The sequence below is a fragment of the Myiozetetes cayanensis genome, unplaced genomic scaffold, assembly GCF_022539395.1.
Source record: "Myiozetetes cayanensis isolate MyiCay16 unplaced genomic scaffold, myiCay2020 scf12, whole genome shotgun sequence".
Lineage (NCBI taxonomy): Eukaryota > Metazoa > Chordata > Aves > Passeriformes > Tyrannidae > Myiozetetes > Myiozetetes cayanensis.
The window spans coordinates 14,214,204-14,237,031 of record NW_026086826.1 but is presented as its reverse complement, the minus strand read 5'-3'; the positions used below and the strand labels follow the sequence as shown (position 1 = coordinate 14,237,031).

General features: G+C 41.1%; 2 protein-coding genes across 2 annotated transcripts in view; both read left to right on the top strand.

The window, feature by feature from the left end:
- Positions 1-3,395, top strand: part of MCOLN3 (mucolipin TRP cation channel 3) — a 35,206-nt gene extending 31,811 nt beyond the window's left edge. The window contains exon 22 of the mRNA XM_050307590.1: positions 3,248-3,395. The gene's annotated coding sequence lies outside the window, so the exon portion shown is untranslated. The remainder of the gene's footprint in view (positions 1-3,247) is intronic.
- Positions 58-21,554, top strand: MCOLN2 (mucolipin TRP cation channel 2). The gene is made up of 14 exons (XM_050307592.1): positions 58-208; positions 3,248-3,407; positions 5,132-5,305; positions 8,850-8,994; positions 9,593-9,680; positions 9,825-9,921; positions 10,378-10,477; positions 11,938-12,053; positions 13,435-13,584; positions 14,924-15,025; positions 15,161-15,283; positions 18,093-18,299; positions 19,664-19,779; positions 20,792-21,554. Exons 1-14 carry the CDS (start codon positions 159-161, stop codon positions 20,826-20,828), a joined length of 1,665 nt encoding a protein of 554 aa, XP_050163549.1. The 5' UTR covers positions 58-158; the 3' UTR covers positions 20,829-21,554.
- Positions 21,555-22,828: the final 1,274 nt, after the last annotated feature.

The following is a 22,828-nucleotide window of genomic DNA, read 5'->3' as shown; positions in this document are numbered from 1 at the left end:
GCCGGGCCCATAAAGGCGGCGCGGCCCGCGGGGCAGCGAGTGGGGTTTGCCGGTGGGACGGGGCTGCGCGGCCCTGGCTCCCCCCGTCCGCCCCCACGGATTGCCGGAGCCCTGCCCTGCCCTGCCCTGCCCGGGCAGCGGCCGAGCCCTGCGGCCCCATGGAGATCTCCCTCAAGTACCTGCCCGGCGGGCGGCCGGCCGCCAGCGGGTGAGCGGAGCGGGACGGGATGGGGCGGGCGCGGCGCCGTCCCTTCGGGTCACCCCGCCCGGAGGCAGCGGGGTCAGGGCGCTCCTTCGCCAGCGGCTGCGGGAGGGAGCGCAGCGCCCCGGGGTGGGGGTCGGGCCCATCCTGCCCGCGGGGTCCGCGATAGCGGGCGTGCCCCTGCCCCGGCCGTGCCCCTGCCCTGGGGCGGCCGCTGCAGAGCAGCGCTCCCGCAACCGCGCCGGGCGGGCAGCGGTGCTGCTCCAAACCCTTATTTGGGTCTGCTGCACAAGGTAGGTCCTGTCCTCCCGCCGGGGAGGCGGATGAGCGGCGGGGAGGCTCGGCCTGTGCCGTGCCGGTGCACCGAGCGCACCGGAGCGCTCCGTGTGTTCTCCCGGTCCGGCTGCGCGGGGGCTGCGGCGGCTCCTCCCGCGGCAGCCGAGCGCTGGTGACCTTGGCAGCTCTGCACAGGAGGGCTTCCCCCTAAGTTTCCGAGTTCGCTTTCTTGAGAAGGGCGAGGCGATGTCCTCCTTTAGGCAAGTGCTGAGCTTAGTAGAGATCGTGAAGGTGAAGCACAGGCTGATAGGTAGAACTCAGTGTTGTTTGTTTGTTTTTCCCCGTTTTTCTCTCCTTCTTCCCCCCTTAACACTTCATCAATCTCGTTAATACCTCCTCAAGAGGTAGAGCTCAAAAAGCTAAATGTTTCTGATCTGGAGCTCTGATGGACACTGTTACTGGTGCTTCAGTAGTGAGTTACTCATTAAAAAAAAGCGATTGTGCTCACTAAGTGTATTTTAGCTACTTGATGCAGTCGGGCTTTTTCTGCTATGTGAAAAGCTAAGTATTAAAAGCGTATTTCATGAGCAGGTAGCTGCAAACTGTAGTCTTTGCTGTTGAAACCTCTTCCTTTAGTAGAATGCTTAAATGCCTAAAGTGCCTCGCTACAAAACGCTGTCTGAACAGACTAACCTACCAGCCACAGCATTGCAATAGTGATTAAAGTAATGCAGCTGTTAGAATTGATTTAGTAACAGTTATTATATGTGACACATGACACCTGGATATGCATCTAAGCATGCATAGTAGAGTTAGTCTTCATTCACAAAAAATGTTTCTGTCAATGCTTTACAAAGCATACTATGGAAACCTATTGAAAGGTGTTAATTACACTAGTACATCTGAATTGAATTGTTTAATTTCTCTGTTTTGAGCCAGGTGCTGTATTTGAATTATTTTTAGATTATCAACCTAATAACCTTTTGGTAGAACTAGATAGTTTGTTTTAAATGTGATGTCACTGTTACTCTTTTGGAGTTTTTAACTTCTTTAATGCTTTGGTTGAAGGTTCCAATTCTGCAGATTTTAGGCAGTCTATTTAGATGTAATTTTGAATCTATCCTGGAAACAAACGGATTGAAAACCAGTTGCTGTACTTTACCAGTTACCAGATTAATTATTTCTTAAATACTACACCACAGAACACTTGTTCTATATTGGAAGACAAAGTCCAACAGTTTTTTGTTTGTTTGTCACTTTTGATATGCTGGAAGCTTAGAGGGGAGGGTTTTGCTGGAGTCTTGCAGTGGTCCCTATGTCATACCCTCATGCTTTAAATCTCAACCGGATCCAGCTTTCCTCTTTGTTTCCCACTTACTCCTATGACTTTCTCTCTGGGTTAGCTCTTGTTCACTGTGTACCCACACAGAAGTTTCTGCCCATTCAAGAGAAGCTTGCACAGGAGCAGTGATGTCTTTGGGTGTCAATGCAGGACTGAAGTACGCATGTACCTGTTTCCTTAGACAATATTCACAGCAATAATTTTCATGTGCTTTTCTGTCAGGTGTGTTTACATTTTTCAAAGTTTTTGTATCTTAAACTTTATTTAAGCTAGTCCAGTATGTTTTTAGTATATATTCAGATAGGGATGGAGTTCACATTTTGTTTTTCTTAAAAACTTCCCATGTTTTTCCTATGAAAATCATCTTACCTCCCATCATCTTCATGATCGATTGATTTAAGGCTGTGTAATAAAGATGACTTTGGAACTTCTAATGTTAAAATAGATTTTTTGCTTTTTTCACTTCCTCTTCTGAGGAAACACCACAGCGTCAACTTTACTGTGTTTTCTTAACTTAAATTTCTCTTCTTGTGGGACAGCTGGTTCTAGCAAATCAGATGTGCTTTGTGGTCTACAGTTTTGGCTTAAATAACTGTAAACTTCAGACAGATGAGGACACAGAAAGTAAAAATGCATCTGGAAACTTTTGGTTTTGACCCTGAGAGAAAATGTTATCCTTTATAAAATTCAGAACATCGGGAATGATTTCTGATTGGTAAATGGGACTGATAATCAGTCAGTGTCAAATATAAACCTCTTAACACGTAAAGGGAGGAAAAAAATTACAGGTTTCTGATCTGTATGTCAAACAGGAAAGTTCTGAAAATTATGGTACTGGAAGATAGGGTTAAAATGATTAGGAGAAGGGGAAAGTTTTCAATGTCCCATTCAGCTGAGAAGGAGAAACATAAGATGATTTAAGACATCTACAACAACAGTCCTCTGTGCTTGGTCCTCTGATTTTTACATGCCCAGATATTTAAATAAATAAATGGCTGTGAATTTAGCCCTGAAAACTGCATATTAATAACAGAAATATGTGCAAAGCCTGCTCTGGTTGTTTAAGACACTTTTTTTCTGCATGTAGAATGTGGATGTAGATGTGTTAACATATTTGAAAGAGAATACATAGTTGTTTCAAACATGTATTTTTAAGAAAGAGAGAAATGTAGACTTTATATTGCTATTACAGATATTTATGCCTGTTTCCTGACAGTTATTTGTCTAAATGCTGTTCTGATGACCTAATGTGGTTGAATGACTTTTAATGATGTGATCATAGGGAAATATTTTTTGCATTTTGCTATAAAACAAACAGAAAACTATTTCAGACCTTTTATGTCAGGTGGTGATCTGAGGTGAAACTGCAGTGAGGAAATTGTCTGCCAAAGCATTCTGATTTCTAATTAATATGTTGTTTATGGCAGAAATATGATGACTCAGTCAGATTTAGATCTGAAAGAGACGGCTCTAAAAGAGGATTTGAAGTTTTACTTCATGAACCCATGTGAAAAATACAGAGCAAGACGTCAGATACCATGGAAACTGGCTTTGCAGGTTTTGAAGATACTTATGGTTACTACACAGGTAATGCTCTGTTTTTACTCTTAATAAGAGTAGCAATGGTGTGCAAGAGAAGCAGGTATGTGGTTCTGGGCCTTTGCCATCTCTGGATATTTGTTACTGACTTGAACTTCCCACTTCAGTCCGTAAAGAAAAAATACTATGAAAGGTGTTTCAAGGGGAAAGAATAACATAGGTTACAAAAGCCTCCTGGAGATTTTGGAGCAGTGTTTGACCAGATATTTTGCTTTTTTGGCATAATACTTTAAAGCAAATTACTCTTCCCATTGAATCCAGCACTGTCTTCAGGCTTGTTGTCATGTTCTTAGATTATAGTTTCACTGGACTATTAAAAATTTTATGTTTTCTAATATCTAATCAGAAACTTGAAATGTATATGTTGAATATGGAAATGCTGTGGTGTGTGGTGATGATGGGATGACTAGGCTACAGGAATTGGATGTGCCCCTTGCTTCTGTCATCAAATAATGCATTTGAACAGTTGGGTTCTGTTTGAGGTACTAGGTAGAAACAAAGAAGAGGGCATTCTTAAACTGTGCTGGTATCACAGCGTAGTTGGTTATTTTACAGTCCACTAATAAATAGTGACTGGATGTGGAGGGAAGCAAAATGGGACACTCATATAAGTAGAAATTACTTTTTCTGAACATTTGAAATGAAAGACTGACATCTGACAGTTTGCAATAACAGCTAAATATATGCACTGAATTGTAGGATTCCAGGTTTGTGTCTGACTGGCCCACTAAAATGAAGCATAACCCTGGCTTATGTGTCCAGTGTTTTATTGACTGTGACAGGCTCTCTGGCCCCACTTGGTGGGGTCTGACCTCTGCTGCTGCCGTGCTGTGCCCAAATCCTGACAGGCTCTATCCGCAGGCACGCATAGGATTCAATGGTTGGTCTTTCTAAGCAAAACTTCAGTTATTTTACTTGCAGTTTCTCAGTCTTGCATTTTCCCTACTTTTGTCAGATTCTTGTGGGGCTTGGAAACTCGCAGCAGTAATGAGACAGTTCACCTTTGCTGTTTGTAGGCATTTTAAACCTAGGATGAAGGGTGAGCTGTCTGGGGCTTGGGATATCCTCCTGCTACTGCGCCTATGAAGAAACTCTTGTTGCTTGGTTTTTCAGATTCTAGTCTCTGTTTGTTTTCCTTGGTGATGGCAGGGGAGAATCGGAATGTCCATATGGTAGGGCAACACATGGCTTCAGTAGTAACTCTTCTGTCTGCTGTTGCTTCTTGTTATAGCCTCCTTAAGCAACATCTGGGTCAGGCATTTTTGTTGCCGTAGGGTACCACATAGATCTGCTCTAATCCTGTGCCCTGCCAGAGGTAGAAAAGGTGCAGGAATTTGTCCCCTAGCAAAACAGAGCATTTCAGGGGCAGCAGGCTGTGCTCTTAAGTAGCTCATCAGCCATTTGCATCCTCCACAAATGTTTTGGCAAGTTCTGGTTAGAGTTTTTGGTCCACAATATCTAAAATTTGCGCACGATGTAGCTGTGCATTCAGTTGCTGTAAGTTTTGGAATCAGATTTATGGTAACCTTGACTTTAGTAGTCTTATGGCATTAGCTAACAGGTTCTTTGCTCTTATCATAGTGGAGTTGCAACAACGGGTACCTGCCTGCTTTGTATTTACTATAACTGAGAGCTGTTTCCAAAATGCTGCTGCTTGACCAGGGTTCAAAATACAAACGTGTGTGTCATTTTCTTTTTTTTCCTCTTGTCAGCTTGTTTTTTTTGGTTTGAGTAACCAATTGGTGGTCTCATTCAAAGAGGAAAACACTGTTGCTTTCAAACACCTATTCCTGAAAGGCTATTCTGGAGTTGATGAAGATGACTACAGCTGCAGTATATATACTCAACAGGATGCTTATGATAGCATTTTTTATGTTATTAATCAGGTAAGAGTGTGTGTGTGTGTTTATAACTATGTTAGGGCTGAAGCTATAGCTATAAACTTCTGCTAAGGTTCTCGTTTTCTGTTTCCATTCTTGGATTTCAGTTTTGGTATTTCAGTGAATCAGAGTAGATCTGGTGTCCTGAAATTCATGTGCAGCTCTCTGCAATTTTGTCTCTGGGAGATGAATCCAAACCAGAATTTTATTTGGGTAGTGCGTAATACCAAAATCCAGAAAGTTTGAAAATCTGTCATCTTGCATGAACTAAAACCTTGATTTAGGTCTTACTTTGAAGACCTATGGGCCTGAATATACCTATGCATGGTATTCAAAAAATTTATGCTTACAGTTATACTGAATTGCAGCTTTGTATTGAGCACCAGGGGCCTCAGAATGGGGAATACAGTACTTCCAGGAGTGTAGGGGCACTTGCCCTGGTTAAGGATGGTATTTTAAAGAACAGTCCCTTTACAATTTTCAGAAGAAAGTAAAAAAATCTAGCATAAAAATTCAGTAAACATTTTCATATTTAATATTAATACATTCAGAAGTTATGACGTGAAAGACTGCCTGTGGAATATGAAACATCTCTTGTGTTTGGCGATGGTGATAAGCCCAGAAATTATTAATCCTGGATGAATGAAAAGTGGCTTTAAACTTCCTTTCCTTTTCACTGGCCTTGGGACATCAGCTCTGATGCTTGGATTGCAGCAGTATTGCCACTGTCAGCCATGCCCAGCAGCATCTGGGATTTGCAGGGGAGCAAAGGGCTGTACCTCATTCTTAAACACCTGCTCATGTTGGGGCTTGTTGCTCTCCTGCGCTCTCTGCGCTCCAGCAGAGCCATCAGCAGATCAAATGTGCTGTCTCTGCTGTGCTGGGCTCTTGCTCCCGGCATGTTAAATGAGCGGTGAAGTAGTTTTCTCACTCTCCCTTTGGACTCTCAACATTGCCACTGTTTCTGCAATAAACTGTGCTTTTTTTACTTCCTTGCTTGCTTTGTCTCACTTTCCTTCTTTTGTAGGCACTAAGGCTGAGGTGAAGTCCAGATACAAGACAGTAGAGAAATAATAGCTTTGTATCCTCAAGAATGAGCCAATGTGTGATACAGGCATCACAAAAAGGTCTCTTCATAAGATGTCGATGTGGTATAAATGTAGTCATATCCTTTAAGGAGATTTAACCTGTGAAATCTGTGTGCTTTAGTGTTGTAACAATTCAAAAATCATGCCTACAGGCGAATTTTATGACTAGTGTTACTTTTGCTTGTTTTTTTGTTTTGTTTTGTTTTGTTTTTTTAAAGGGTGCCTTCTGGGAAGAGCCAAGCCAAATGACTCCTAAACTAAAAGCAAGGGTGTTTTGTTTTCTGTTTGGGTTTTTGTGTGTTTGTTTTTTGATTGTGGTTTTGTTTGTTTGTTGTTTGAGATGGGCAGCTAGAAGCCATGGATTTTGGTGTTTTGTTTTGAGTTTTAATTTGAAATGCTTGATTGGGTGAGTAAAGCAGAAAAAATATCATATTACAGAAGATAGTGATAGTGCACAGCTACAAACCAACAACATAAAACCCCAAACATACTTTTACACTTGGAAGAGTACACAGGTTTTGCTTGCTTCCCTACTGGGTTCAGTTTGGAAGATTCTATTATGAAGAAGCCATGTGAAGTTGTTACTCTTGTGCCCTGCCCTGTGGCAGAGGCTGTAGGACCAGGATGTCCTGCTGCCTGCTCTGTCTGGGGCTGCTTAGAAATGTATAAACAAGAATATTTCTTTTAGTTTTTCACAGTGGTGTCTGAGTTACCCAGTGCCAGCTGCTGTGCTGTCAGGAGGGCAGAGCCTGAGAGCACGTGTGGACAGAGCAATGGCTGCTGCAGGCAGTGATCTGGAGATGTCCTCAGATGGGTGAAGAGCTGTGACTAACTACTGTTTCCACTCACTTGACCTGCCTTAGTCAGACTGACAGGGTACAGAGGCCATGCTTCTTCTCCTGGGCTGTCTAAACTTGTTGCAAGCTCAGCTGTAGAGTACTTGAAGCAGCACTGCAAGGCAGAGCTTTGGATAGAGGTGTGGTAGTTTCGTTGCAGTTCCTTTTGGACATGGAGCATGTGGCTGTTAATGACTGGTGGGATTTTGTACCCCACAAGATGGGCTAGTGGCCATAATGCCCACTGGAAGGGGGGAATAGGATGACACTGAATGATGCATAATAAAAAAATTCATGTTGAAGGGGGAAATGGACTAATCTGTATCAAAGCCAGCTGAACAATTTTTTTTCTTAAGGAATAGGAAACCTTGCCTGACTTACTTTAGGCCTCTGAAAAGCTAAATGCTTTCTTGAGAGCAGACCAGTGCTGTACACTGCCCTAAGCTCTTTCAATAGGTGTGGTAATGATAAAAAATAAGAAACTATTGTGTTGATGCCTTCTTCCTCTAAAGGCCATGGGTCTGTCTGGCTTCTCTTGGACAATGTTAGCTGATGGGAAGTTGAGCTGGCAGGCAGCTCCCTGCATGGTTAGTCATTGACCTTCTCAGCTGTTGAGGAGCCAAGGGCCACCAGAAGAGCTGTACTCAGGGGTTTGCCCCATTTGTGCAGGACTGGAAGGTGTGAGTCCAAGGATCAGAGGGTAGACAGTAGACACCAAGAATGTGTGGAAGGCAAGTCAAGAGAGGAGTGGCCTTAAATGAAGTCTTGGTGATACTCAGGACTGATCCATGTTTGCACAATGCTTGCTTTGACATAACTTTATTTGCTTCCACTTGTATTCCTCATTTTCCAAGTCTATGAAGAAGGTGACTTGTTTTGTATTTGGAGTAAGTGGAAGAAGTAAGTACCTTCCTCACAAGCATGTTTTCAGCTGCTTCTGTGCTTGTGTAAAGCAGGCAGGTTAATTTATGTTTGGAGGCTGTTTGAGTTCTGTCTATGTTCCTTGGTTGCTGGTTATGTAGTGAACACATGACTTTCCTCTTCTGTAGTCACACAGGGAGCAGCTTTGGTTTTGATCTTGGCATGGATTTGATAAGAACTGTGACTTGGATTGTATGTAAAGTGATCAAGTTTCAAGTGGTGTGAAAACTCACGATTATGGCTGGGCTTCGTGAACGAAGATTTGAGAAGGGCTCTACCCACGCTTGCTGCAAGCGGGCTGAAAACTAGCACTTTCACAAAAGCATAAGATGTCCCTGGAGTGTGTGTGGTCAGCAGCAATACTGCACTGAAGTCTCTGCCAGGCATCTAATTAAAAGCTGTCTGCTGGCTTGCTGTTTGGCACATCTGTGATCATTTGCATGGAGCCCAGTAGGTACAGGGCTCGTGGTCACTGTGTCACCAGAATGGCTATCACTGCTACTTAGTGGCCAGTAGCCCTCTAGTCTGTAAACTGAGTCATGAGACTTCCATCTCATGGGAAACTTTTATGTGAAAATAAAGATTTTTTTTTTAATGCAAAAATCTGTACTGATACGCAAAACTTTGAGGTTGCAATTGACTATATAATGCAAAAAAGATGATTATCTCTAACTTCCACTTCTGTTTTTGTTTCTAAAAAACTAGTACAGGCATTTAAAGAACATATCCTTGGGGATGCTTGGTTATGAACATGAAGGATCAGGTTTAAAAATCTGTAAACAACAGTACAAGAGAGGCACAATGCTTCCTTCCAATGATACGCTGAACATAGATGTTTCTACTGAAACAGGTATGATACTGTTGTACTTAAAAATGTCTTGCTGTGGAGTACTTATATTCTAATGCTATATCAGTAAAGTTTAAAAGCAATAGCTTTTTGTGTGGCAGTTACAGGAAAGTTCCCACACCTCTTGCCTATTTCCCTCTTGGCTTTTAGTACCTAGCTAGAAATGGCAGCTGTGCAAATTATAAGAGGCTCTCTTCAGCCACTGTCATTGGTTTGTAGAGGTCTTCAGGGTTGATGGTGGTGGTGTGTTGGTGTTTTTTTAGGTTGTTCTTTTTTTTTTTTTTTTTTTTTTTTTAAACACAGTTCACCCCACTCTGTGCAGAAAGTTCAAATACAGAATTCTGGGTGCTGCTCAGTCTGTACCATCAGTGTGTGTGTGTCTTTACTGCCTCTCAGAGCTGAGTCCTGACTGCTTAGAGTTAATAACAAGAGTTAATACACAAACCTGCTTCTGACCACACTAGGTGGGCCTCTGTATGGATAGGTTTGCTCAGAATTAATGTTTTGCCTCATTAGGACTGTACACTCTGATTATCTCAGTTTTGTGCTATTTTTTATGTGAAGTTTTTAACATTACATTTTTTTCCTCTTCTCTTTCCAGAATGTGTCTTTTTAAAGCCAGAGGAGCTAGCTGATAAGAAGGCAGAACTGAAGCTGAATTCTTCTTTTTTCAATCTTGAATTTTACAGGTATGGGGATTTTTTTAATATTTCAGCTTGTCCTTTCTTATTAATATGGTGGATTCTGATTTGTGCAATTTGTGTATGTGTGTACATTTTTTTTTATATAATATTTATGTATAAATATTTTTATACACTTTTTCGAACATCCAGGCTTATACAGGTTGAAATCTCCTTCAAGCTGAAAGGCATTGCTCTGCAGACAATCCATGCCCGTGAATTGCCTGACTGCTATGCATTTCAAAACACTGTAAGTGAATATGGGCTATGGCACTTCCAACACTGGGTATGTAATGAGAGCTTAAGCCCAGGTGCAGGTGTCATGCTCGTATCGAGGCTGCATGAGCGATGCAGTTGAGCATGTCCTGGCCTTTAGCCCTCCTTCCCAAAGGCTGCTGAAATGGTGTCGCTGTGGGACAGTGTTGTTTTGGAACATGTTCCAGTTGTAACTTTATAACCTGGTAAGGGAATAAGAAATTGTTCTTCTGCTAAAGGTTAAATGTGGAGTTGGCTTCTTGGAATACTGTTTGTTATGCAATGCGTGTCATGTTCTCAAATTACGCCTACACCATCTCTTACGGTGACAACTTTCTTAAAGCTTACCTGACCAACAATGTTAACACATATGTCCAAAGCACTTAGCAGGATTTGTTTTCTGGAATGAAATCTTGCTAGTCTTGTTTCTGATACAGTTCTGTATTTTCAGATAACTTTCAATAATAGAGCCCACAGTGGAAAAATCAAAATCTACTTTGATAGTGACACTGATATTCAGGAATGCAAAGACTGGCACATATTTAGCCCTGGTAAGTATGGTGCACGTGTGTTTGTGTGCCAGCAGTTAGGCATCTCCCATGACTTTCCCTGGTCTATAACAGTCTGTCCAGCAAGACATTGGGCATCCTGTTCATCCTCCTGCTGCCCTTTAAACAAGACATTGCAACTTGCCTAATGCAACTTGCTGATTAAGAGTTAGGAAATAATTTCTTTTGTGAGGGTGTTGTGGTGAGATGGCCAGTTCATCTCTGTAGACCATTGTGTGTTAGCAGTAAGCTCTACCTGCAAGGAGGGTGTTCCTTCCATAGATTTTTAATTGTCCTGCTGCTCTGAGATGACTCAAATAATTTTATCCACTGACACAGGTAAATTTGCAACTGAAGCCTTCTGCAGCTTTCAAATTTTTATTTTCCCTCTAACTAAGTGAAGCTTACTATTTCTTACAGTGGATTTTTTTTTTTTGCCACTGCTGCTAGATTTAGTGATGTGTATGAGCAAAGGCAAGCATCTGCCATGTATTTGTAGTGTTAAGACTTGGTCTGACAGCTCAGGAATGTGCACTAAAGGTCCCTTAGAGGAACAGTAGCTGTGACAGCGCTGTGCAGCTGCTTCTCCCATGTGCTGACTTGCTGTAAAGGACTGTGATGGAGCAATGTTTTTCAGTGGTCTGTAGAGTATCTTGATTAAAAAATATGTCAAGTGGCCTGCCTTTTGCCTGGGCAAAGCCAGCTTTTCTCTGATGACACCATGTTGTACTGATATTAAAGTGGTATCTTATTGTAAATTCTGAATAACCACAAAGTGTCCTGACTTGCATCTGTGTACACTAATTTTTTGTGACTGTCTTTCAACTAGTTGTTCCTTAGTAGTTTATTTTGCATCTAACAAGTAGCTGAGGGAGCATGCATAATTCTGTGACACAGGTGAGTTGAAATGCTATTACAACAACTGAGTTTTGGCCTGTATTTCATATAGTTAAAAATGTATGTTGTGAAAAAGATAGGGACAATTGATGTGAGGAAGCAAAGGAAAGCACCTAATTTGCATTCACATGATGGCTTCTAAACTTGTGGATGAACAGAATACAGTACAGGAAGTCAAGCAAGTTTCTTATTACAGACTAAGTTGAGAATTTTCTTTTTAATTTAATGATACAGGCCAAATCTGCATTTCTTTTAGCCCATGTAGTTGTAACACTGTGAGAACACAGATGGACAGGTGAAAAATGGGATACCTGTATTAATTTTGGGGTTTATTTTGAATATTACAAACTTGTTTTTTGTTCTTGTGGTCCAATCTCCGTGACTGCCATGATCTAATTCTCTGCTCAGTTGTACTTAAGATATGCTTGCTGGAAGAATATATCTTACAATCCATCTGTTTTTGTGGTGAGAGTGTTTGAGCACAAATTGTTACGAAATGTCACATAATTTGCATTTAAAGAGATGTGAAAAGATTAACCTTACTTCATTTCTTTGACTCTTTACAGTTCTCCAGAAGAACACTCAGTATATTCTAGTCTTTGATGGATTTGTCATTTTATGTTGCTTTACTTCTCTCATCCTTTGCACACGATCCATTGTTCTTGCCTTGAGACTACAAAGGGTAAGCACAGTGCTTGTGATCTCAATACTTATTTGGTCTCTGCCTTCTTTGCTGATGGTCTTTTGAAGGGTTGTGTTTGGAAATGTTGAGTAACATTTTTTCAGTAAACTGAAAAAAATCTATTGCGAGATGTTCTTCTCATACTGTTATCTCTGAACAATTGCTAGCTGAATTGGGTTTATTTCTGTTTGCATAGTGCTGTAATATGAAGTTTTTGTTGTATCTCTCAAGGGCAAAAGAAGGATGCTTTGTCCAGAATTTTACACAAAGAAGACTTCTGGGCCTTTGTGCTGTGAACAGCTAGCATGTCCTGCACCTCCAAAACATAAATTCCTTCTTCCTTGGTTCAGAGTAGAATTCCCACAGAGGTTTTGTCATAAAGTAACGTCTTAATGAACATCCCTCAAAGCCAGCTCTAACTGGATGGAATGTAAAGCATAGCATATAGTCTAACTCTGGCTGGGTTTTTTTGTTTTGTTTTGGGGTTTTTTTGGTGGTTGGGTTTTTTTGTCTTTCTAAGGCTGGAACCACCCTTTTTCAGTTCTTCTTTCCTTCTTCCCCTCTTATAATACCTGATCAGTCTGCTGTCACCTTCTTCTCTTCTCACCTTCCTTTGCAGACTGGGACTAGCTCTGTCCAGCTTCCTCTCAAGCTGCTTGCAGAGCTTTATGTAAGCAGACTTGGTTTTTCTGGTCAAAATACTGTGCAGAAACACAAGCTGGACCCTGAGATGTGCCAGCTTGTACCTAGTAATTAGCACAAACTTTGTAAGCATGTGGCTTATGAGAGGAAAGAGTCCAGGGTAGATAGGATATGAAAGCACAGATACTTGTTTATCCTGTTCAATATATCCTTATTGTAGCTTGGAAACAAGACCAAGGGTGAAGATGACACAACTCAACAAATGCAAAGTCAAACTGCTGTCAGGAATAGGGGCAGCACATCTATTCATAGCAAAAAGAGCATGTGAAAGCAAATGGGCAGTGTTGGGCATGGAAATGATATTGTTTGCTCTATTGGAAATGAGAGCTTTTGTCTTGTAGGTGTATTTGAGTTATTGCCTTTTTCCTTTCTTTAGTTCAGTGGCCTTGCTCTGTTGGAGGGGGATAGAAACTATTGTAAAGGCCATGGTTAGGCTAGGGGGGATTGGTTGTGAAGTCAGCTGTCCAGTGGAAAGTTTGTTTTCACTGACTTAAGCCCATCTTAATTTTTTTTCCCTGTTTATTTCTGGTGCTATTGAGAATTAGTTTTAAACTATTATTCCAGCAAATACTATAGGAAAAGGGGGTATGTGAAACTTGAGCATTGCTACACTAGGGCATCTGTACGTATTTTTCATCTAAGGGGACCTGTAATTAAACATCTACATTCTTGTCTATAGAGATTTGTGAATTTCTTTTTGGAGAAGTATAAGCGTCGTGTCTGCCATGCTGATCAGCTGGAGTTCATAAATGGATGGTATGTCCTGGTAATTATCAGCGATGTGATGACAATCATTGGGTCAATCCTAAAAATGGAAATAAAAGCTAAGGTGAGAGTTTAATACTCAGCTAAAATACTAGCCTTGTTACAACAGTATGTAATATGCTTTAACTTGGGGACAAATGAAAGTGAGCTATAATTGTCAGTAGTCATCTGTTACTTTGCTGGGTCATTTCCTAGTGCTGCTTTGACTAATAGCTGCTTTCAGTCACTCTTCCCCAAAGTCTTTCAGTAAGCTGTTTAAACATCCTACTTCCACAGTGCTAAGACCCCTAATCCCTGGGATAGGACATGTGGGGAGACAGTTCCTATCAAAAAACCCCAACAATTTGTGTTGTTAGTTCTGTAAGAAGTAGTAGCACATAACTAGTACAGGGAAAACAGGAGTCATCCCCTTGGGTCCAACAGGGGTCTTTGATGGCTTGTAGGACTGCAAAAATGGCTGTTACAGCTTGCTTTCCTCACAGTCATAGGCACAGACTGTCACCTGGTCATTCCACTCTGGGCTTACTGAAATCAATGTACTTTGTCCAGCTGGCAGCTCTTCAGGAGGCTTTTTGGGTTTGTTTGGTTTTTGTCTAGTTTGTTTGTTTGTTTTCTTCAATGCCAACAATGCCAACATATGTATGCCAACAACTCATGTGTTCACAAAACTTTGTATTCTGGGAAAAACAGAGTAGGTAGCGTGCTGCTTCTGTTTCATGTGTACAGAGGCTCAAAGGGCAGGTGCCCAGAGTGGCCTTCAGAGGAACACTCAGAATCTTCTGACTATATGGTGAGGTGTGGATTGAGGATAGGAAGACAGTGAGCTAGATGTCTATCTTGTGCTTATTGCAACGAGTTCTAGCCTTCTAAAGTAAAGTGCAAGTAGACTTGGTTATAAACTTCACTGTAGTAAAAATGACGTTCAGGTTCTGAACATCTGATGGAGAACCTATTCAGAGATGTAAATACATAGGGCATGAAAAGGGTTGTAGTCCCAAGGCTCACTTTTCATTTAAATGATGGCTTATGTTTTTCTACATAGTGAATAAGAGCTTCTTTGCCTAACGATAGCATATAGTAACCTTTTTTTAAACAAAAATTGAGTTATTAAATCTAATTTTGAAACTGTTGTAACCAAACTAAGGGCTGTTGTTCTTCCAGACTTTATGCAAAACTTAAAAATTATCAGCATAGGTGTACTTTCATTTGCAGCACGGTTGCATTTGAATGATCTCAGTAAATAAGTGCAGTTCACATTGATCTGATTTTTGTGATGTAGCAATATCCTTTCAATATTGAACTGCCCTGCTTTGTTTGTTTGAACTGCTGGAACTTGAATAGCTGTCAAGCTGACATACCTACTGCTTTGTAACTTGACTACCTGCTCTATTTGTATCCCTCAGAACCTCGCAAGTTACGATGTCTGCAGCATTTTACTTGGAACATCAACTTTGTTTGTTTGGGTCGGAGTCATCAGATACCTGGGATATTTTCAAACCTACAATGTGAGGCGGAAATTAAATGTCTAATAATTAAAGCATATATATATATATATATATATATATTTATGTCACTTATATTCAGGTCTCTCTAATTTTTTGTCTTTTTTCTCTTCTCTTTTACTCCACCCCGACTTGTAGGTACTCATTTTAACTATGCAGGCATCACTGCCAAAAGTGATAAGGTTTTGTTGTTGTGCTGGGATGATCTATCTTGGCTATACTTTCTGTGGTTGGATTGTCCTGGGACCTTATCATGAAAAGGTATGTCAGCAGTATCACTCCTTTTCTGGTCTAATGATGTATCTATGTGTTTGTATAGCTCCAGGTATAACAAGAGAAATGCATCTTGAATTAATATTTCTGTATAAAAGCTGTAATGTGAAAATGGCAGTGTTTCTCCTTCCATGCATACCTTCTGCCACCTGCTCCTTTTAAGAAAATAACTGTATTACTGCTTTTACTGTGTGCTTGAAATCAGTGTTATCTCCTACACCAAGCTGTTTTTGTAATGAGTGGATGGTTTACCTATGCCTGGAGAAGACTGAGGGGAGACCTCATTGCAGTTACAACTTCCTCGTGAGCGAAAGAGGAGGGGCAGGCACTGATCTCTGCTCTGTGGGAACCAGGGACAGGACCCCAGGGAATGGCCTCAAGTTGTACCACGGGAGGTTTAGGTTAAATATTAGAAAAAGGTTCTTCACCCAGAAGGTGATTGGGTGCTGGAACAGGCTCCCCAGGGCAGTGGTCACAGCACCAAGGCTGCCAGAGTTCAAGAGGTGTTTGGACAATGCTCTCAAGCACATGACATGAGTCCTGGGGATGGTCCTGTGCAGGCCCAGGAGTTGGGCTCGAATCCTTGAGGGTTCCTCCTAACTCAGCATATTCTGTGGTTCTGTGTGATCTCTTTCGCCCTCTTCTGGCAGTCACAGGTCAGTTCACTGGTTTGGTTTGGTTTGGGGTTTGTTTTGTTTTGTTTTTAATCTCCTTGGCTCTGGCTTTGTTTTTCCAAATCTTTCCCATGCCATGTAACTTCAGCCCCTAAATTATGACTCATAAAGGGGTGGATGAATGCTTGTCTTATTTACTTTGCTTCCTGAGTGTGGGTGTGTTGTGGCTTTGTTTGTTTGTTTTCCTCAGGTTAGTATCAAAGTGTGTGCCTGGCATGTCTTGTCTGAAACCTGGGTGCAGGAGCAAGACTTTGTACATTCTAAAACATAAGCGAAACCAACCCTAAAGCCTGTTCGTTTTTCCTCTTGGCAGATGCTCTATGTGACAGTTTGCAAAAAGGCAGATTCCTGTTGTGTCAAATTCTAGATGTCTGTTAAAGACTGACAGACGTATGAATTCTCGTTCTTGATCTCTGGTTACACACACTATATATGTAACAGAGAGACATGCTGCAGTGCTTGATTTGGCTTCTTGTGCCCCACGTCCCCCTGAGCTGTAATTCTCTCCTTTGAGCAATGCAGGTATTCAGGCTGCACATCTTCCAGGTTAATGACAGTATATTTCTCTGTGGGATGCTGGATGCAGTGGGATCCTCAGCCACGCTAGAGGCTCAACAGTTTAAAATAGGCAGCTCATGATTATTGTTGTAACATCCCTGCAACAAGTATGTTAATCATCTGAGCAAAAGGAAGTGGAGTCAATAACATGCTTATCTCTGAAAATATTACATCTTGTCAAAGCTGTAGCGGGGGGGGTTCCTGTTCTTGCCAGTTCCCCAGTGTCCCAAGGGAAGGTGATGTGATGCTGCCAGGGCAGGGCTGGCTTCCTGAGCCTCTCCAGCCATCCAAACTGGCCCTGGTAAGAAATGGGAAGAGCCTTCCCTGATGTGCAGAAACACCAGAAAGCTCCTTATGCTCAAAAATGCAGAAATACATATGTTGCTTTTTCTTCTACTACAGTCAGAGTGAGGGGGTATCCTGCATTTTGTGTTTTGTCAATTCAGGGTCTTACAGGTGAGCAGTCCTTAGCAGGTCTCTGTGTCTGCATCAAAACTCGTGGGTTGCTCAGAAATGCCATGCCCTCTTTCTTCTCAGATAATGCACTGCTGAGTTTCACATGGCTTTAAAATTCAATAAAAACAATAATAACAAAATAAGCCATAGGTGTAAACCAGACCCGCTGTTCCTGTGCAACAATAGGTTCTCCTTACCAGCACATGCCTCCTGACATCTTCTCAATATAGGGCTACAATTCAAGTGAGTGTAGTCATGTTACTTCATTGATAATAGTCACATTAAAATATTATGCATTAATTTGTATTGTCTAATATAGTTAATGAATCCAGTTACTTGGAGAGCCAGGGCAAGAGGGGAAGGTTTGCTTACTGGCTAGCTGAATGGAATTTAGCCTCAGGACACATTCCAGCTTGGGGACATGGAGTTTAGAATGTAAGAGAATGTCCTTGAAATGAAACCATGATTTTTGTGCAGAGTGTATTTCAGTAGCTTCACAATCCAGCTCTAGATTGTACCTACAGCTCAGAATGGGCTTTCTGAATAGATTATGTTATTGCATGGCAAATTTAGTTTAGACCATTCAAACTCTGAAGGCCATATGCTATCACTAGTTCCTTAATACAGTATTGATTTATTACCCATACTCCAGTAATGCTGCAGAGCTGGGAAACCAAAGGATGTGGCTTCTGTTCCCAGCATACTACCACTGATTTACTGTATATATTCTGTGAAACCACTTTTTTCTGCTGGCCTAAAATTGCTTACAATTCAGTAACTTTAATTTTCTGTGGTGGTCAGATATTGACTGTTTTGCCTGTTAAGCATCACAAGTTTATTTCTTGATAATAAGTCTTATGTCTGATGTCAATATCATGCTTAGTCAAGATTATATTTCTTCATGGTTCTATTACTGACATGTATGTTTTGGCCTGAATGTACAGTAAAGTGTGGCAGCATTTAATTATCTGGGTTGGATTTTCTCTTCTGCTAGGTGTAAAACTCAGAGTTATAAAAAACAGAAGTGGGGTGGGCTTTTTAACTTTCCCTTTAAATATGGGTGATTGGTCTTCACATTCTACTAAAAACTTGTACTCTTTATTTTCTAGTTTGAAGATCTGAACACAGTGGCTGAATGTCTGTTTTCTTTGGTCAATGGTGATGATATGTTTGCAACATTTGCTCAAATCCAGCAGAAGAGCACGTTGGTGTGGAGGTTCAGCCGGTTATATCTGTATTCCTTCATTAGTCTGTTTATATATATGATCCTCAGCCTTTTTATTGCACTCATTACTGACTCCTATGACACCATAAAGGTAAAACATTTGTTTTCTGTCACACTTCTAATCAGATTTGTATTCATTCTTGTTAATCTCTCAACACCATACTATCTGGTATTAGTTACTATGAGATTATTGAAATCTTTTAGTTTAGTCTGTGTCAAAATTGGGAACATGACTGGGTAGTCATCCAAATGACTAAGCAATAATTGGTTTGAAAAATTATCCTCTGTGTGTCAACATTCTATTTACCACTACTTCACCTAGCTTCAAAAATGTAACAGCTAATGGAAGTGTAAATGGAAGGATGAGTGGAAAAAATTAACCTTTAAGTATAGATACATAGAGCTAGATAAGCCTTGTTTGGAGTGAATGTTTCTTCTCGTGGCATCAAAAGATGAGGTCAGGAAGGCTTTGCTGATATCTCAGAGATATGCTTTTGGCAGGATTTTGGCAAGGCTCAAGCAGATAACTCAAAAATCATTTAAGGTTGTCATTAAAACTCATCTGGCTTGCTTAATGTGCTGCTTGGAAATGTATGGTTAAAAGGAAATGTGTTCTGAAAGACCCTTCTCATTCAAGTTAAAATTGTGCCATGCATTTCCAGTATGAACAGTCTGAAAGTGAAGCCAAGTTTTCGATAATTACCTTTTGTTTTTGACTTCAAGTGCTGTCTCCCCTTTGTGCTCCTGGTAGCTCAGTGACCAATGGGAAGGCAATGTGGATCATGCTCTTCAGCTCTTGTCTTTCTTGTCTTGGTGTCAGAGAAACAAGCCAGCAGAATAAGACCAGTCTGACATGAACAACAAATTCCAGAAAGCTCCACTTTCTAAGTATTCCAAATATAACTTTAGCGTCTGTGCTTCTGAGTTTATTGGATGATCTGACCTGCAAAACAGTGTTTTACTGTTACTCTTCCCTCTGTGAACCTCATGTGGATCAATTGGGAGCTATTTCAGTATGCTGAACTTGTGTTTTTCATAGCATTTCTTCAGCATGGCGATGTTGAATATCCACACTAGGGCCCCTCAAATCCAGCATTACAGTTCTTAGGGAAAACGATCCCAGAGCACTCACAGTGAGCACAGTAGCTCCCCATGAGCAAAGGAGAATCAATTAATGCCAGTATGATCTGAAATCACTTGCTTGGCCTTATGGACAGCAAACAAAACATAAGAAAGTCTCTGAACAATATGAATTTTCTGTCACTTAGGTTGCTTTGTTCCACCAGCTATATATGTGGGGTTTCTGGGGTGGGATTGGGCATTTTCTTTTCTACAGCAATACTGGACAAATGAACCAAATAGTTTGGTTTTTCTATCACACTCTACAGGAAATTTTAGAACATTTTGTGCCCAGTAACTTCTTGTGTGTTATAAATAAAAAGCTTTTTCTTTCAGAAATACCAACAAAGTGGTTTTCCAGTAACGGATCTACACGAATTTCTAAAGGACCATGACAGTGCTGGCTACAGAAAAGACCAGACTTCTGTGCCATTCATCTGCTGCTGCAGGAGGTCAGTAGTGTGTTTTCCTGAGAAGCACCCCAGTTGGCATCTCACTGCAGAGTGCTGTGTCACAAATGCTGGAGCATCCAGAACTCAGCCTGTGTGATGTTTGGGTGCTTTTGTTCCTATTGTACTCTACATGGTGTTAGATCTTTAGTCAGCTGATGATAGAACAATTCTGAGCAATTCTGAGCTTAAACACGTTTTAAGTGTTATACTCTTACGAGAAATACCATGCAGAAGCTGATGGAAGGACTGTGGGGTATAGCATGAAACTACCAAGGATTCAGGAGCATACAATCTCTGCTTCTTAGGGTTTTGCAAGTCAAGTGTTTCTAAAAAGCTTCACTACTAAGCTTGGAGTAGTAGCAGAAAGCCAGAGAATATGTGATTCAGCCAGGGATTGGTGCTGCATTCCAAAGCTATGCTTTGTCTATAAGGCAAACCGTTTGAATACCATCTGTCAGAATATTGGAAACACACTGGTGTCTTGTTGCTGCCAAACTCAGGCCTGGCAGTGGTCCTTTTTAAGGTGGTGGTGGTGAGAGGTGAAGCTCTCACCTAGTGTTTGCTGGTCTGAGAGTTGATTCTGAGAATTCTGTGTCTGAGGACACCTCACACCTCACAACCAAAAAGGAGCGTGTGAGGTGATGGGCAGGTATCCCAGCAGTTGTGGGCACTTGAAAGCCAACTAGTTAAGAAGAACTCCAGCCATGTGCAGCTTCAGGTTTCACATGCAAGTCATTGTTCAGAATGAGAGATTTTTGTCTGCTGGACCATAATAAATATACTTCAGTGTAATACACTGCACAGTATTGAGGGCACAACCCTAGTAGCTGGAGTGAAAATCTAGAGCTTTTGCTACTGCGCCAGTTTCTGCTTGATTGTCCCAGTGCAGGTGTTGGGAGTTGCTGAAATGGGAGAGCATAGAACAGAAGGATCAAAACTCGACTTATATGGGTAAATGCTTCCTATTGCATTTCTTGCTGAATAGAGAATTGTGAATTTTTTTCTTTTGCAGACAACAGAGCGATGATGACTTGATACTTATTAACTGATTATTGCACATTGAAATTCACCACTAATAAATGCCAAGAGAGCCTAGTGGTATGGAGAAGAATAATTCTCCAAATTGCAATGAAACCCACCATCTGGACCTGCCTCATGAACAGAGTAGTCTTACCTAATTAAGTTTTTTTTGGAGGAAAAAAGCTATAAATGTGACATCAGCTGGCTAACCTTCAGGAGAGCCCAGAAGCTGTGTCTGGAGGAGAGCTCTGAAGAACTCTGTATTCTTGCTTCAAGTTCCATCACATTAAAGAAGACTTATTCTTGAGCATTGTCTGTGGGAGCTTTGTTTGCTAATCAGCTCTAGGAGGAAGGAACGTGGCCCTAAATGAACTGTTGTTGTTAATAAGGAAAAGAATTATATGAAAACAACTTTTATAAAATAATTCTGTGTTAAAAAGTATTAAATAAAAGGTAACTGAGAAAAGAGGAGTTTTTCACTTAAAGTGATGCATTCAGCCTGTCATTTCTACTTGGCACATTTCATTTATTTGAAATAAATTTATGTAAAACTAAAAAGCTGCACAAAAGTGCAAAATAATTGTGGTTCCCCCTCTTGTATATCATTTTAACACAAACCACTTAAAGGTCACAGTCTATTCTTTAATAGCTTTACTAAAAAGCAGTTTGTTATCCTTTTTTTTTTGGCTGTCTGTTCTATTATACTCACAATATTTGATTTGTACTGTGTCTGGATTAAACTTACTGCTTTAGCACTTCCAGTGTAGTAGTGCATAAGTATTAACCAGGTACTTCTGGAAACTTTCAGGGGTGCTAAATGCCCCTGGGGTGGGTGGACTATCATATTAGGTACTTCACTTTGTCCACTATCTGCTCCCTAAAAATACTCTTTAGTAGATTATGTCAGTGTGTTGGCTAGGACTTGGTCTTGCTATGTGTTCTTTACTGCTGATGGTCTCTGCAAGTTCTGGCTTGTTAGTGTTTTGAATGGCAAAGGCAATTCAAAACACTGCCTTGGTATGAGTGAGGTGAGTGGCAGCTTTTTTCCTTCCCTATTTGTTTTGTTTTGTTTTTTAAATCTCCTGCCTCGTGCTTACATTCCTAACAATGAAGCTTTTTTGATGAAAGTGAATGCCATTTTGCCTCGCTAAGGCTGCAGCCAGGTGTCTAGAACAGGTATTTTTCCTGTCAATATTTTGATGCATCCAGGCTCTACAAATTTAAATGCTTCTCTTGCTGAAATGTCTTTGGGACAGAATCTTCTCCCCATTCCAGTCTGAGCAATGCATTGCAGTGGCATCATCTGTTACTAGAGCTTGTGACTATAAACAAAATTGCTACCAATAACCAAGAGTTTGTGCTGTTAGGAAGGATTTTCTGCAATTGTCTTTTCATCAGACTGATGCTAATTGCATGATCTAGAACAGAGGATTACTATCTTCCACTCAGGACAGAAGAGTCAACTTTTCTCCTAGTGTTCATCTGCAAAACTTGTTTGGGTCAACGTTAGCCTTCTAGTGTATGCTCTGGGGCCCTGGGTAACCCAAGTGCTCTTCTGCAGACTTCAGAATGACGAGCATTAACTGATTGCCAGCAGTTTCTTGTCCCATACAATGTGCAGTCTTTACTTTCTTGTGTGTAAGATGCTGGAGTTTTCTGAATTTGCTGCCATTTTACTGATAGCTTTCTGGAATGTCTCTAAATCATACAGTTCCAGCACATCTGAAAATGAATTGTATTTTCCTTACTGCTCTGCCCTCTGCCAGTACTTAGAGAAATCTTAGGTGAGAAACTTGAATTTAGAAAATGCAGATACTAATTCTCTGTATGTGGATAACTAGTCAACTAAGGTAGGAACAGTATAACAGGCTCATTGCCTCCTGAGGCCTTGTGCCTCTCTTCCCTAAAGCAGGTGAGGTACATCCTGTACCCTTGGCATTGTAAGCCATAGTGAAGGAGCCGTGGCTCCTCGCTCAAGCTCCAACTGTCTCTTTCCAATTTTAGTAGGACATTGAATGCAGTCTGCCAA